Source organism: Perognathus longimembris, chromosome 17 (assembly GCF_023159225.1).
Source record: "Perognathus longimembris pacificus isolate PPM17 chromosome 17, ASM2315922v1, whole genome shotgun sequence".
NCBI lineage: Eukaryota > Metazoa > Chordata > Mammalia > Rodentia > Heteromyidae > Perognathus > Perognathus longimembris.
Window position 1 is genome coordinate 41,478,208 of NC_063177.1, and position 15,888 is coordinate 41,494,095.

General features: G+C 49.0%; 2 protein-coding genes across 2 annotated transcripts; both read right to left on the minus strand.

Moving 5' to 3' along the window:
- Nucleotides 1-37: 37 nt before the first annotated feature.
- LOC125366276 (EF-hand calcium-binding domain-containing protein 3) lies at nt 38-3,724 on the minus strand (the record flags this gene model as incomplete). The annotated part of the gene is made up of 9 exons (XM_048366865.1): nt 38-174; nt 523-705; nt 875-1,053; nt 1,298-1,418; nt 1,503-1,574; nt 2,086-2,229; nt 3,093-3,139; nt 3,259-3,483; nt 3,672-3,724. Coding segments are annotated over 9 exons (1,161 nt in total), but the record flags the coding sequence as incomplete, so codon positions are not given.
- A 4,865-nt stretch (nt 3,725-8,589) lies between these two features.
- Nucleotides 8,590-15,884, minus strand: Spata32 (spermatogenesis associated 32). Its single transcript, XM_048366866.1, has 5 exons — nt 15,872-15,884; nt 11,799-11,853; nt 10,550-10,616; nt 9,226-10,034; nt 8,590-8,680 (listed from the first exon to the last, which is right to left on the minus strand). Exons 1-5 carry the CDS (start codon nt 15,882-15,884, stop codon nt 8,590-8,592), a joined length of 1,035 nt encoding a protein of 344 aa, XP_048222823.1.
- Between the last annotated feature and the right edge of the window lie 4 nt (nt 15,885-15,888).

A 15,888-nucleotide genomic window follows, 5' to 3' on the forward strand; every position in this document is an offset into this window, starting at 1 on the left:
GTCCGCCACACCCAGCTTATTTTGCTCAGCAAACGCTTTACTTGTAAGAGCTCTTCACAGCCGATCTCTGGGAACAGCCTGGCGAAGGGGAGAAGGGCTGCTTCTGCACTAAAGTTGGCGGGGAGGGAGCCAGCTTCAAGGGACGCATTTGCTCTGATGGCTGGCTCACTAAAGCTGCGGGAGAGAGGGAGAGAGAGAGGGAGGGCAGGCCGAGGAGCATTGCAGATCCAGAGGCAGGATCTATATACTCCCTTATCCCGCCTTTCTGCTGCCAGCCCACTTCCGCTTGCCCCACCCTCTTACCTGGGTACCTTTCCCTTATTCTTGCCCACTCTTCCTTAGCGTCATCAAGCCTCCCTCTGTGCTCGCTGCGTCCCATTTCTTCCGGCTCTGCTCCCACTCTCCGCCTGCGCCCCCCCTCCCCGCCCTCCTGCCCATCATCACACCCCATCTGCTGTCCCACCCCCGTCCCATCTGCCCAGGACAGATTCTCCCATCCTTCTGACTGCAAGGAAGCTACACAGCTGGTGCTCTGGCTCCCACCTTTGCATAGTGGCCTCAGGTTGAGTGAGATTTTGGGACGGCTGGGTTGATGGGGCTTGGGAAGTCGGACTTCGGGCACCACGGGGATTGCACTCCGTATCCTATAATCTGGCTGCATCCGCCTGGTCAGGTTGGGTATCTGAGAGTAGGGACTGCGTGAACCTGGTGGGTGGGGGAGGGTGGCATTGGGAAGGAGGAGACAGTGCTATGAGAGTGTGTGTGTGTGTGTGTGTGTGTGTGTGTGACATGGGAGGGTCCATCTTCCACAGGCTGGCCCGGCGTGGCATTTCCATTCCCCCAAACCCCTCACCACAGCCTGCTGGGGGCGCACCCGCTTTGTGCAGCTTGTGGAGCGAGAGCGCCAGCTCAGAGCTGGAGAGGCCACTGACACGAGCTGCCTGGCAGAAAAAATTGAGGCCGGCGTGGGAGCGCAAGGGCCGGCCCTGGCTGTTGGTCCGCATCCTCCAGCCTGGGGTCAGCCGCAGAGCCCGCTGCTTCTTGTAGTAGTAGCTTAGGGGAGAAAGGAGCAGCAGTCAGCTCAGACACCTCTCCACTGCTCAGGTGAGGAAGTCCAGGCAGCACCGGGAGCTACTTGTCTTTGGCCTGGGGTTGATTTGGAGCACAGGAAATGAGCCCAGCATTCGGGGATCCCATCTTGAGGCAGGGCCATCAGAGGCTCTCTTGTTCAAGGGATACATAGGCTTTGCCCTCCACATCTTGGGCCCAGGAGCTGGGTAGGGAGAGTTGTACCCACCTTGTCACCTCCTGCCCAGACTTGGAGGGCAGAAAGCCCTGGCGCAGCAGCTTGAACAGCACCTCTAAAAACAGTGTCTGCAGGCCCTGGGGGTCAGATACTCGGTTGCTCTTCACTTGACCTGGGGGCAAAAGGGGAGAAGGTGAGGAGGGGTCCCCCTCCCCTGACGCCTGGCTCACCCCTATGCCCCTGCCCTGCTCCTCACCCATGCACTGAGCCAGGCGGTGGTTGTCGGTGAGAACACCTAGAAAGTCCTTGAAGCTCACGATTCCATCACCTGAGATGAGACAGTAAGTGCCAGGGTGTCTGCCCCCGTGCAAAGCCTGCTTGGCACAGGCTGGTTTGGTAGCCAAGTGTTAGGGAAGGTGAAAAGGAGACCCAGTCAAGATGAGAGTGAACTCAGCAATGTGTAAGGGCCATGGACAGGAGTGATGATCAGGGCCAGCTTCCTGGGAGAGAGAACTTTACAATGTAAAGACCAGGCCAGTAACTCTGTGTGCGTGTATGTGCTGGTGCTGAGGTTTGAACTCATGGCCCAGGTGCTGTCCCTGAGCTTTTTCTCTAAAGGTTGGTGCTCTACCACATGAGCCACAGCTCCACTCCCAGCTTTTTGGCAGTCGATTGTAGCGAAGAGTCTTACAGGCTTTCCTGCCTGAGCTGATTTTGGACCTGATTAGGACCACAGGCATGGACCACTCGGTGCTCTCTGCTCAAGCTAGGGATTTTATGGGCAGATGGCACTCTTCAGGAGAGTGTCTGGAGGGGAGAGGGAGGGATGGCACACTCACCATCCAAGTCTGCCAGGCGAAGAGCCTCACACATCTCCTGGGGGCCCAGTTGGATACCTACATTGCGCAGGGCAACTTTCATGCTGCGCATGTCCACGGTGCCTGTTGGGCTGCAGCTGAACAGTTTGAAGATGTCCTGGAAGGCTGAAGGTAGAGAGTTGGGCAAACAGCCAGGTGAGTAGCACACAGGGGAACCAGCAGAGACTGGACCGTCCATTTGCACTAAGCCTACCCTGAGCATTATTATAGCTTTCAATACAGACTGTGGCTATGGGGCGTTGACATTTAAGTGCACATTCAATCCGTTTCCAAAACTCATGTTTGGATGCTTGTATAAAAAGCATTTAAAATTCATGTCCAAGGTCCCACTAGGCAGTCTGCCTCTGGAGCTACATTACTCTGAAGCATTGTCAGTGCCTGGCTTGTAGCAGCTATGCTGAAAATGTTGATATAGAAAAAGTGATTCTTGCATCAAGAGGTCCCTGCCAACATCAGGATGGGATCTGTAGAGAGCATCGGGTTCCTTCTACCCCAGCCTCTACCCCCTCATCCTACAGGCCAGCCCTTGGGAAGTGGAGAAACGTATGCTTTTTTGCAACTTTTCTCCCTCTCTGCCTTCCTTTCTCCCTTTTCATCTTGTCTCCTTCATCTATCCAATATCCACTAATCCACCTTCCTTCCTTTATACGCTCTCTCTCTCTCTCTCTCTCTCTCTCTCTCTCTCTCTCTCTCTCTCTCTCTCTCTCTCTCACACACACACACACACACACACGAGATTCTGGGGGCCAGGCAAAATCAGTGTGTCCTTGGGTTGTAGAGATGAATGAGTTAGATTGGCATGGAAAGAAGGCTACAAATACTGGCTTTTGCAAGCATTACAAATACATATCACAAAATTATCATGATTAAAAATGACAAATACAAGATCATCATCTCAGGGCAGGTAACCCTTGTCATCCTGCCTTGAGTTCCCCCTCTCCATCCTGTCTGTTCCCTAAGGCCCTTACCTGCCAGCTGCCGAGGTGTCAGGGGCAGCGGGTTCTCCTCTGTCAAGCTGCCTCAGGGAGAAGAGATGGAAACAGGACTTCGCATCTGCTATAAAAGAATGCCAGGACCAGGAAGGCCTCACCCCAAACCCAGTACTCCTGGCTGGGCCTACAGCCCTAACCTCACCTCTGAGACCTGGTGTCTGGATCTGACTGAGCCCGGTGGGTAGCTGCAGGATCCTTGAATTCTTTTGCCTTCCGTGTGGTTCCCTCATCCTTTGTGGCTATGGCCGTGGCTTGCTCCAAGTGTGTCTTCTGGACAGGACGAAGCTGCGTCCTCCCTTTCTGCACGCTGCCGGCGGCTCCCTCCCAGGCATCGCGGGTGAATAACTTTCGAGGCTTCTGTGGAGACCTTAGAGGCAGGAAGAAGACACAGATTCCAGGAGGCCTGGGACCAAGCGTGGGGGTGCACAGCATCCTTCCAGCATATTCCACATGAGGCTGAGGCTGTACCCACAGTCCTCCACCCAGGGGATTCTGGGAGTAGGGTATGATTCCCCCCCCCCACCCCCTACTCCACACCGCCTTGGTCACCTGTACCTTCTCTGTGTAGGTGGAGATCGCTTGGTCTTCTGCCCTCTGCTGCCTGAAAGGCAGAGTCACAAGCTCCGAGGCTGCTCCAGTGCCCCAAACCCACAGACCTAGGCTGCCTTTGGGGTAGATTTTTTTGGGGGTGGGGGGGCCAGGAGGTGTACCCTCTCCTTCACCATAGACTAGCTTCACCTGCTGTTTTTTATTCTTCTGAGTTTCTGCCTCCCTTTTAAAGACCTCTGAATTTGCAGATGCAAACTCTGGATGCCACTCAACGTGGTAGAAGCCAGAAAGAGAAGCAGGCCATGCAGTCCCAAAGCCAGGGCCGAGATTACGGAGTCAAACCCCATGTAAACCCACCTGCCACACTAAAAAGAGAAATTCCCCGCAACCTTAACAAATCCAATAGAATAGAACTCATACAATGTCCACTCTTCACATCAAAATGGAGTTAAATTAGAAATTAATAACAGAAAGATAGCTGGAAAATCTTCAAGTACTGGGGATTAAACAGTAGTCTTCTAAATAACACATGGGCTCAGGCAGGGATGGTACATGCCTATAATCCCAGCATTCCAGAGTGGAGGCAGGGTTGTTCCAGGCCAGTCTGGGTGACAAAGAGAGATACTATCTCAAGATCAAGACAAACCCCATACATGGATCAAAGAAAAAAATCTTAAGAGAATTTAAAAATGTTTATTTAAAAATTTTTATGCTGATCCTGGGGCTTGAGCTCAGGGTCTGAACGCTATCCCTGAGCTTTTATTGCTCTACTGCTATCCTTAGAACTGCCATCCTGAGATCTCAGCCTCCTGAGTAGCTAGGATTACAGCATGAGCCACTGACATGCAGCTTTCCAAGCCAGCCCAGGCAGGAAAGTCCATGAGACTCTTATCTCCAATTAACCCAGTTAAGCCTGAAGTGAAACGGTGGCTCAAGTGGTAGAGCACTAGCTTAGAGCATGAAAGCTCAGGGAGGACCTCTAGGCCCAGAGTTCAAGCCCCAGGACCAGCAAAAATAAATAAAAATATAGCACATTCAAAATTTGTAGACTGCTTAGTGTTTAGAGGAAAATATATAGCATTTTAAATCTATGTATCTCTGTCTGTCTTAGAAAAGGAGCTGGGTGCCAGTGGCTCACACTTGTAATCCTAACTATTCAGGAGGCTGAGATTTGAGGATCACAGTTCAAAGCCAGCCCAAGAAGGAAAGTCCATGAGATTCTTATCTCCAATTAACCACCTGAAAACTGGAAGTGGAGCTGTGGCTCAAAGTGGTACAGTGCTATCCTTGAGGAAAAAAAAAAAAAAAAAAAAAAAAGCTCAGGGATAGTTGCCAGACCCTGAGTTCAAACACACACACACACACACACACACACACACACACACACACACACACACACCATCACAATCAAGTGGGATTTATTCCAGGAATGCAAGAATGCTTCAACATTTGGGAATCAATGCAATCCATCACATAGGTTAAAGAAAAAAAATGGGGCTGGGGATATAGCCTAGTGGCAAGAGTGCCTGCCTCGGATACACGAGGCCCTAGGTTCGATTCCCCAGCACCACATATACAGAAAACGGCCAGAAGCGGCGCTGTGGCTCAAGCGGCAGAGTGCTAGCCTTGAGCGGGAAGAAGCCAGGGACAGTGCTCAGGCCCGGAGTCCAAGGCCCAGGACTGGCCAAAAAAAACAAAAACAAAAACAAAAAAAAAAAAAAAAAAAGAAAAAAAATGATCATATTATAAAAAAAACCTTCAGTAAAATAAGCTCATTCATTTAAAAAAATATTTTAAAATGCTAAGAATAGAGAACTTCCTTAAATGAATGGGCCAAAAGCTTAAGTCTACACAAAAACCTGCACAAAGTTTTGGGGTTTTTTTTTGCCAGTCCTGGGGCTTGAACTCTGGGTCTGGGCACTGTCCCTGGCTTCTTTCTGCTCAAGGCTAGCACTCTGCCACTTGAGCCACAGCGCCACTTCCGGCCTTTTCTGTTTAGGTGGTGTTGAGGAATCGATCCCAGGGCTTCATGCATGCATGGCAAGCACTCTACCGCTAAGCCACATTCCCAGTCCCACAAAGGTATTTTTATAACACCTTTATTCCTAACAGCCCAAACTTGGAAGCAACCAAGATGCTCTTCAGTAGATAAATGGATAAACGGTGGGACATTTGGGCAGTGGAATATTATTCAGTGCTAAAAAACGAATAACTGATCTGTCAGATCATGGAAAGAATGGCAGAAACTTAAATGCATATAACTGAGAAGCCAATGTGAAAAGGCTACTCTTTCATTTCCATCTCTTTCTAGCACAAGCAAAAGGAGACAGTAAAAGGATCAGAGGGTACCAGGAAGTGGAGGAAGGAGGGATAAGGAGCTTTTTAGAGCAGTGAAACTATTCTTTGATATACTACCACGTTGGTATGTTATGTATTTCACAAAGCCTATAGAAAGTACATCACCAAGAATGAACCCTAGACTAGGGGTTTAGGTGATGACAGTGTGTCAATGGAGGTTCATGGTGGTTCAGTTGTGAGGGAGGTTGTATGGAAAGAGTCAGGGACTCTAAGAATTTTCTGTGCTTTCAGCTCAATTTTGCTATGCACTTAAAACACAAAATTTTTTAAATCCCTAGCTGAGTGCCAATAATCCTAGCAACTCAGGAGGCTGAGATCTGAGGATCACGGCTCAAAGCCAACCAGGGAAAAAAGTCTGTGAGACTTAGCTCCAGTTACCCACCAGAAAACCAGAAGTGTTGCTGTGGCTCAAAGTGGTAGAGTGCTGACTTGGAGCAAAAAAGAGCTAAGGGACAGTACCTAGGCCCTGAGTTCAAACCCCAGGACCAATAGAAAAGAGTAAATATATTTTTTAAATCCCCAAACAAAAACTCCAGAGGAGTTCTGAGAGCCTAATGACACTTCCAACCCAGCCCCTTTTCCAACCTCATTACACATTTCTTCTGTGTTTCCATTCTGGCTCCCTTCTCATTCTGGTCATGCCCTTGTTCAGTTGCTTCTTTTCCCCCTGCCTAATCCATTCTTCTGATTCTGGGCTCCTCCCTCTTCAAACCTCTCCCTAGGTCTTTTTTATTTTTATTTTTTATTTTTTTGGCCAGTCATGGGGCTTGGACTCAGGGCCTGAGCACTGTCCCTGGCTTCTTTTTGCTCAAGGCTAGCACTCTGCCACTTGAGCCACAGCACCACTTCTGGCCATTTTCTATATATGTGGTGCTGGGGAATCGAACCCAGGGCCTCATGTATAGGAGGCAAGCACTCTTGCCACTAGGCCATATCCCCAGCCCCTCTCCCTAGGTCTTGAACCTGGGCAAGGAGCCTGCAGCCCAGAGCTGGTCAAGAATTTGACTAGGATTTGGCATCGTAACATATACTTGTAATCCCAGCATTTGGAAGGGTGAGGCCAGGAAGATGGCAAGTTATAGGCCACCCTGGACTAGATAGTGAGACCTTGTCTCAAAAAACAAAACAAAAGCTTGTGGCTCACCCCTGTAATCCTAGCTACTCCAGAAGGCTGAGTTCTAAGGATCATGGTTCAAAGCCAGTCAGAGCAGGAAAGTCCTCGAGACTCATCTCCAATAAACTACTCAGCGACTAGGCCCTGAGTACAAACCTCAGGACCAACATACACACAAAAAAAACCCCTAGACCCACAAGGTCCCAGGCTAGCCTGTTCTCTTTCTCCAAGGCTTCCTTCTCCATGCGCATATCCATCTCACACACTCCGAATTCCTTTTCCTCCTTTGCAGCCATCGCCATGAGACCTAACCTCAGACCTGGGGGCACTTGTGTGCATGCATTGTACCTGTACCTGCTCCAATGAGCCTCAGCTTGCCCACCTTCAAGCTCCTGACACCATCCCTTCCCCATACCACCCCCCTCGCGATCTGGTACCACTCCCCTCAGATTTTTTCTTGTCTGCCACCGCCCACCCCCGAGGGGAACACTTCAGTAGACAATCCCAACTTGTCCCTGGCTTCAGGCTTAAGTAACTGAACTCTTGGACAAGTCTCTGAGGTTTCTCAAGGGTCTTTTCCAGGGGGCTAGTAGGTAGAAATGGAGTGGCACTACCCAGGGAGAGTAAACATGGAGACAGAAAGCTAGGAACAGTGTGCTAGAAACCTCCAGGACAGGTAGGGTTGGGACTACTAAAACATAGAGGTGTCACCCCTTAAAAAAATTAGGAGCAGCTGGGTACTGGTATCTTACACCTGTAATCCTAGCTACTCAGGAGGCTGAGATCTGAGAATCTGGGTTTGAAGTGAGACCAGGTAGGAAAGCCTATAAGACTGTTATCTCTAACTAAGCACCAAAAACATCTGGAAGTGGGGCTGTGGCTCAAGTGGTAGATCACTGGAACAAAAAAAGCTCAGGGCAGCACCCAAGCTCTGAATTCAAGCAAGCCCCAGAACCCACACACACACACACACACACACACACACACACACACACACACACACACACACACACACACACACATTGAGGACAGAGCCAAGCTCAGTGGCTCATGTAATTCTAGCTACTTGGGAAATCTGAGATCAGAAGGATCACAGTTCCTGGCTAGCCTGAGTAGAATAGTTGGAGAGACCATCTCAACTAAAGAAACTGGGTATGGTAGTATGCCCCTGTCACCCTAGCTGCAATGGGAAGCATTGGGGTATCAGCATTGGCCCAGGCAAATAACCAGTGCTAAAAAGGACTGGAGGTGTGGCTCAACAGTAGAGCACATGACCAGTAAATTGTGAGGCCCTAAGTTTAAATCCTAGTATCTTTCTCACACATACACACACACAAAAAAAAAGGAAAGAAAAAAATTGAGACCAGGATGAAATAACCAGGTGAACTCATCGGTTCAGAAAGATTTACACAAAAAGTCTGGGGCCAGCACTGGAGGCTTTAATGGTTTTGTCTAGTCATTTCTCTGGAGTTCAGGGGATAACAGCTTAAAATGGATTTTCAGCAATAATGGACTCTCTTTCTTGGTTCCTGGTGGCACGGAGCTGTAACACAAGAGAGACAGTGTCACTGCAGTCCCTGGGAGAAGATGGGGAAGGGGAGATGGAGAAGGCCTTGCGGTTTGGAGGAGGCTATTCTCATGAGGGAATCTCCTCCTTGCTGGGCACCTGGCACTCTCTGCTGGGTCTATGTGTCACCAGAAGCCAGGAACACTAGAGCCCTGCTCCTTCACTCTCTCTCATGGAAGTGTCCTGGACCCCAGGGCTGTGGTTGTCAAGCTGGCTTTCTAACGCCACGTGACCCTTCCTGCCTCGAATCCAGGTCCCCATCCCAGTCCTGGGAAGCTCACCCTCCATGGTCCCCAGGCCTTCTCTGGCCCTGGCCTTGGCACTGCGCCTCAGTCCACTGGAACCTTATTTCCAGCATCCTTTATGAGGTCACTGAGGTTGGAGCTTCACTGAGCTTCTCCCGGGCCCCTGTTCCACGGTTGGACATCCCACCGGGTTGTGTCAGGCTTCCATCTCAGGGTCCCCACCCACACAGACCGGGGCAGCCCCCAGGGGAGGAGCTGCAGCCTTGTGTCACTCACCTGTCCTGGGAGTCCTCCATTTGCGAGCTGATGGCCGATGTCTGGACAAACTTCACTTCCCCTTCGAGGGTGGCTCTCGTGATCCCTGGCTTGCTGAAATCTAAGAAAGGGTGAGAGAAGTTCGTGCTTTGTTGTGTCCAAGTTTTCTGGAACTCTAGGGTTTTTATTGTCTCTTTCATCCCTTGCTTCTTTTCAGCAGGCTGGGAGGACTCTCTAGAAGGTTCTGGAGTCTTCTGTAGTACAGGTTTGAGCATTTTCTCCAACCTGGGCAAGTCCATGTTGCTAGTAGAGGCTACAGCCAGGGAAGATGCAAAGTTGATCAGATCCGATAGGGCGATGGGCGATGGAAGGTGGGAGACAGGAGAGGAGCTGACAGGAGGTGGCTTGGAGCTTGTGGCTGGGAGAGTTGGCTTGGCAGAGGGGATGGATTTCTGCTCCACGCAAATACTGGTGATCTTTGTGCTTCTCTCTTTGTTCTGGATTTCAATCACCTTCTGCAGGTTGGTCTCTGAGGCCTGGACAATCTTGTCCGACCAGAAGAGGTGCCTGGAGGTCTGCGCGTGGATGGAGCGATGCTGGGTAAGTGCCTGGTCCTCCTCTGAGTTGCTGCAGATGGAGGTGATGCTCCACTGGTTGAAGTTGTGCATCTCCTCCAGCTCCTCTGGGTTGGGATGGAAGGTCTCGATGGTATAGTCTGGCTTCTTAGAGTTTTCACTGCAAGAATCCAGGCTGGTCTCCATGTCCATATCCAGGCCAAAGTTATCTTCCTGCTCTGGGATGGGGTCTTGGAATGGAGGTTTATGATCTACCTGAAAGATTGCAACTAAAAGCTGAGGTAAGAGCTGGGTATCCCCCACCCGCCACTCCAGGACTCCCCTAGCAACACGCCGCCCGCCCCCCCCCCATCTCACTCACATTCTGCTGAATCCCTGTCCACCCTCATTTGTCCCTTTTTGGAGGCTGGTGTGGGACAGAAAGGCTGGTGATGAGGGTAAGGATGTGGGAGAATGGGCCTTGGGCTGTAGTGGCTCATGTTTGTCTGAGAATTACAGCTCAAAACCAGACCGGGCAGGAAAGTTGGTGTGACTTATCTCCAATGAACCCCCAAAACCCAGAAGTGGAGCTGTGGCTTAAGTGGTAGAACACCAACCTTGAGCAATAAAGCTAAGAGACACTGCCTAGGCCCTGAGTTCAATACCCAGTACACACACACACACACACACACACACACACACACACACACACACACACACACACACACACACACAAATGGTCAGGGGTTTGGAGAAAAAGAGCTTCTAACAGCCCTGGCTCTTGGCTATACCTTCCCATACTGGGGGACACTCACTTCTTTCACTGCTGCTGTTTCATGGGGGTGGCTGTGGTCATTCCTAAGACAGAAAAAATCAGGGTGGGCGATAGGTGGGTGAAAGGGTGAAGAGGGTAACTTTAGGGAGAAGGGGGGATGTCTCTGAAGCCCTCAAGTCCCCCATGGGACTGGCAAGATGCGTCAGCCCAGCTTTACTGCCTGCCATTCCCACCATACCCACTGGGGTAAGTATTCCTCCGCTGAGTTTCAAAAGCTGGAGAGCTTGCCAATCTACCCCCACCCCCAAAGCAGTGAGGCCTGGGAATCTTCATTCTTTTTTTTGCCAGTCTTGGGGCTTGAACTCAGGGCCTGAGCACTGTCCCTGAGCTTCTTTTTGCTGAAGGCTAGCACTCTGCCACTTGAGCCACAACACCACTTCTGGCTTTTTCTATATATGTGGGGCCGAGGAATCGAACCCAGGGCTTCATGTATACGAGGCAAGCACTCTTCCACTAGGCCATATTCCCAGCCCCTGGGAATTCTCATGCATATCATACATTGTAGATGAGCCAGTGTGGCTCAGTTGGTGAAACAATGACCAGAAAGAGGCTCCCTATGGAGGCGAAGTCCAAGGCAATGCCCACCTATCCATCTACCCACGTGCCCACAGAGGTGGGAAGCTGGAGGTGGTGTGTGTGTGTGTGTGTGTGTGTGTGTGTGTGTGTGTGTGTGGTCTTCTCAGCCCTTCCCCTGAGTGTTCAGCTATTGTGATCCCTGCTCCTTCTACAGCTACCCTCACCCCCACAGCTCTCTTATTAACCAGGCAGCAGATTCTGAATTGCCAGGCCCCCTCCATGGCCCTGCTGACACCTGCAGTGTTAGGGGCTGGACACTGCCCTGGGGAGATTTTATTTTATTTATTTTAATTTTTATTTTTTTTTTGGCCAGTCCTGGGGCTTGGACTCAGGGCCTGAGCACTGTCCCTGGCTTCTTTTTGGTCAAGGCTAGCACTCTGCCACTTGAGCCACAGCGCCACTTCTGGCCATTTTCTGTATATGTGGTGCTGGGGAATTGAACCCAGGGCCTCATGTATATGAGGCAGGCACTCTTGCCACTAGACCATATCCCCAGCCCCCTGGGGAGATTTTAGAAAGGGGCAACATGGAGGGAGATCCTATAGGTGTGTATGAGGTACATGGTGTCAAGGGGAAAGCGCTAGAGAGTTGCTGGCAGGGGAGGTCCTAGACTGATGGGGGGCTCTCACTGTTTCTCCACGATATCCACTGAGCTCTTGCCACAGCAGGGAAATGCATTGATACCTGTTGGGGAGAAGGAGGTGAGGGAGGGAGTTTCAGGGTGGGGGGACAGTCCCAAGGTCAGTGGTGCTGCCCATCACCTTCTCCCTCTCCACTCCTGCTCTACGCAGCCTGTACGCCATCTTTCCCACCCTGCTCTTCATCCTCTCCTTGCCCTCCTGCCAATGCCCTCAGTCCCATCGACTCCTCTCCACTCAACATTCTACCCATTCCTCAACTCTGGGATCTATCACCTCCCTCCACTAGGGTTAGGGTTGACAGGATTCCCTGCCTCCCTCCGGCTACCACAGCCTAAAGATTTTATGTGCTTCATCGACTACACAAAAAAAGAGGAGGCTCATTTGCCCAGCACAGCAGAGCAGATGGCTGCTGAAATGAGGACTTGAACCTAGCTTTAAGAAACCCAATTCCTGCCAGGCATGAGCATCTTACACTTGTAATCTTAGCTACTCAGGAGGCTGAGTTCTGGAAGATGGAAGTTTGAGGTCAGCCTGGATGGAAAATTCTCTGAAATTCTATCCCCAAATAACCAAAAATAGAGAAGTGCACACACACACACACACACACACACACACAGAGCGAGCTCAGGCAAAAAAATTTCACCAGACTCCCCTTTCTGCAGAACTAGTTGGGTACGGCGGCATGTGCATGGCATTCCAACTTTAGCAGGAAATGTAAATAGGAAGACTGTGATACAAGCAAGGAAAAAGTGAGAGCCTATTTCAAAAATATCCAGAAAAAAAGGTTTGCAACTATAAGTTATTCAAATCTCAGTACTTCCCTCCCCCTACACACAAAAAAATTAAAAAAAACAACAACCCACAAAACCAACCATGAAATTGGGCACAGTGGCTCCTGTCTGTTATCCCAGTTACAGAGTAAATACAGGTTCATAGTCCAGGCTCCCAGGCAAAAATAAATAAATAAATAAATAATGAGATCCTATTAAAAAAGTAAAACAAAAAGGGTACTTATGCCTAGTAAGCATAAGGCTTTGAATGTAGTTCGTCATAATGAAAAACAAACACAAATCCCCAAATCAAACCAAAATCAAAGCACCCTCCCTCTGGGATATTATGAAAACAGAATAATAAAAGGAAAGCCCCTCCTCCATAATGAAGACTGTTCTTTTTCTTTTCTAGTCCTAGGACTTGATCTCAGGGCCTGGGCACTGGTCTCTCTGTGCTCAAGGCTAGGGCTCTACCACGTCTGGCTTTTTTTTCTGTTTATATGTTACTGAGGAATCAAACCCATGCTAGGCAAGCACTCTACCAGTAAGCCACACTCCCAGCTGAGTACTGTTCTTACTAAGCAAGGATTGTTCTTACTGAACTACATTTCCAGACCCCCTACTTTGTTGTTTTGGGGTTTCACTATGGAGCCCAGGTTGCCTTTGAACTCTTGATTCTCCTGTCTGTGCTTCTAAAATGCTGGGATCAGTATGCCTGGTTGAAGGAAACAGCTTTGGCAAGTAGACTTCGTGAAAATCAAACAGAATAGTGCTAGAAAGTAGAATTAGAAGAAGATGCAGCTGGGTGCTGGTGGCTCACTGCTGTAATTGTAGCTTTAGGAGGCTGAGATCTAAGGATCATGATTCAAAGCCAACCCAGGCAGGGAAATCCGTGAGACTTTTATCTCCAATCAAAACCAGAAGTGGTGCTGTAGCTCAAAATTGTAGAACACTAACTTTGAGCAAAAAAAGCTCAGGGATAGGGTGCAGGCCCTGAGTTTAAGACCCATGACTGGCAAAAAAAAAAAAAAGATGAAAAGTGACAACAAAGAATCAACACTTGAACATTTGGTTTTAAATTCTAGAAAAGAGGTAAAAAAGGAATAGAGGACAGAAAGAAAAATTTCTGTACGTTGAAAGATGTTTACTCAATGGCCAGTAGCACAGATGTTGAAAGTTACTGCCTGTGAAAATTTATTAAATCAGGAATAACTAGCTCCAAATGCTTCTGAAAGGTAAGACCTAGTAACCAACAAAGGTAGGAAAATCACACTGGCTACAGAGTTAGCAATGATTGTCTTTAAAATTCTGAAGGAGATGGCTTTTAATGTGGAATTTTACATCCAGCCCAACTTTCATTTCAGACATGGAAAGACTCATAAAATCTACTTTCTCTTTTTTTTAGGAAGGTATTTGATGTGCTGGAGCAAGATGGAGGCATACAACAGAGGTCTACGACCAGTTCATCTTGTAGAAAGACGGTGTATGTTGGGCAATAGGGCTGAAAATAAGAAGGCCTGATAGAATAATTGACTAGATGCAGAGTTGAAGAAGAAAACTAGCACTAGGAAAAAGCCTAAGGGATCAAGAGACAGACAATTGTCAGGTACAGTAGCTAACACTTGTAATCTGAGCTGCTCAGAAGATTGGGAAGATTGCAGTTTAAGACCAGCCAGGACAAAAACAAATATTCAGATTCCATTTCAACAAGTAGCTGTATGTGGTGGTATACATCTCTTATCCTAGTGACATGGGAGGCTGAGATTGGGAGGACTGAGTTTCTAGGTCAGACTGGGCATTGAGTCTCCATTGCAGTAAGAGAAGCTAAACACGATAGCACACAAATGTTATCCCAGCTATAGTGGGCAACCTAAAATAGGTGTGCATGTCGGCAGAAAGCAAGACCCTATCTCAAAATCAAGCAGCACAAACAAGGGTTGGATACATGGCTTAGCAGTAGAGTGCTCGCTTAGCAAGCACAAGGCCTGGAGTTCAAAACTTCAGCTATTGCCCTAAAAAAAAAAAAAAAAGAACCAAACCAGGATTTTTTTTTTTATGTTTCCCTGCTCATTACTTTTAATTCTTTTTTTTTTTTCAAATTTTTATTATCAAACTGATATACAGAGAGGTTACAGTTTCATATGTTAGGCATTGGATACATTTCTTGTACTGTTTGTTACCCTATCCCTCATACCCCCCGCCTCCAAACCAGGTTTTATATCCAGCTGTGGGTTGTTTACTTTGACTCTTTGACACACATGCTTAGTAAATAAATGTCTTTGCAAATAAATGCAATTTCTTTTTCTTTCTTTCCTCTTCTTTTCTTGTGCTGGTACTGGGGCTTGAGCTCAGGGCCTGGGTGCTATCTCTGAGCTTTGTTGCTCAAGGCTAGTAGTGCTCAGTCACTTGAGCCACAGCTCCACTTCTGACTTTTTGGTGTTTAATTGGAGATAAGTGTCTCAGAGATTTTCCTGCCTGGGCTGGCTTTGAACCCTGATCCTCAGATCTCAGCCTCCTCAGTAGCTAGAATTACAGGAACGAGTCACCAGTGTCTGGCTTTAGTCCACATTTTTTACCTCATGTGTACACCCTGTGCATCCAGACTAATGTGGCCAATAGGATTCTGCATGCCTGACCTTTGGTCTTCCTTTCTAGTCTTTTTATTATCATCATTATCTTTATAGTAATATTAGGGGCTTGGACTCAGGGCTTTGAACTTGCTAGGCTAGTACTCTACCATTTGAGCCATGCTCTTGATCTTTCTATCCACTCCTCCCTACCGCTGAGATTATAGCTTGCATCACCATGCCTAGCCAGTCTTTTGTCTCTTGGTAGCCTCCTTCACACAGCTTGGTTCATCCTACATTCTATCATCTGAAATAGAAACCTGAGTCACCTAAGACTTTCTGCAGCTCCCTACCATCCACTTCTGAGGTTGACCTTGGATGCATCCCTCTTTACTCCCATTTCTTTTCCCCTCCTCTCCTGGGTACCAGAGCCAACACAAATGTCTGTCTTATGGCCGGCTGACGCTGGACGCTGAGTGCTCTGGCCGCTCCCTATGCAAGTGGCCCCAGCTTTCCTCTCGGGGCGGGAAACACATACGAGGCCACACAGCCACCGACAAGGGCGCCCACTCCACCCGAAAGCAGGTCGCTAGTTATTGTGCTGTCTGTCAGTCCTGGGGCTTACACTCGCCAGCGGAAGTGGCAGGGACTCGGCTTGGGGTCACCTTCCTCGCCCCATCTCCCCCCGCCCCAAGTGGCCCCCTGGCCCTCGGGCCGCGCCCACCTGTTACCCCCATGCTG

Bases quoted from the DNA above. Each gene is read 5' to 3' on its own strand.
- Spata32 (XM_048366866.1), bottom strand. The intron at 10,617-11,798 runs GTGAGAGCCCCC...TTTCTGTCTTAG, and splicing joins GTGGATATCGTGGAGAAACA to GAATGACCACAGCCACCCCC. The intron at 10,035-10,549 runs GTATAGCCAAGA...GCAATCTTTCAG, and splicing joins GTGTCCCCCAGTATGGGAAG to GTAGATCATAAACCTCCATT.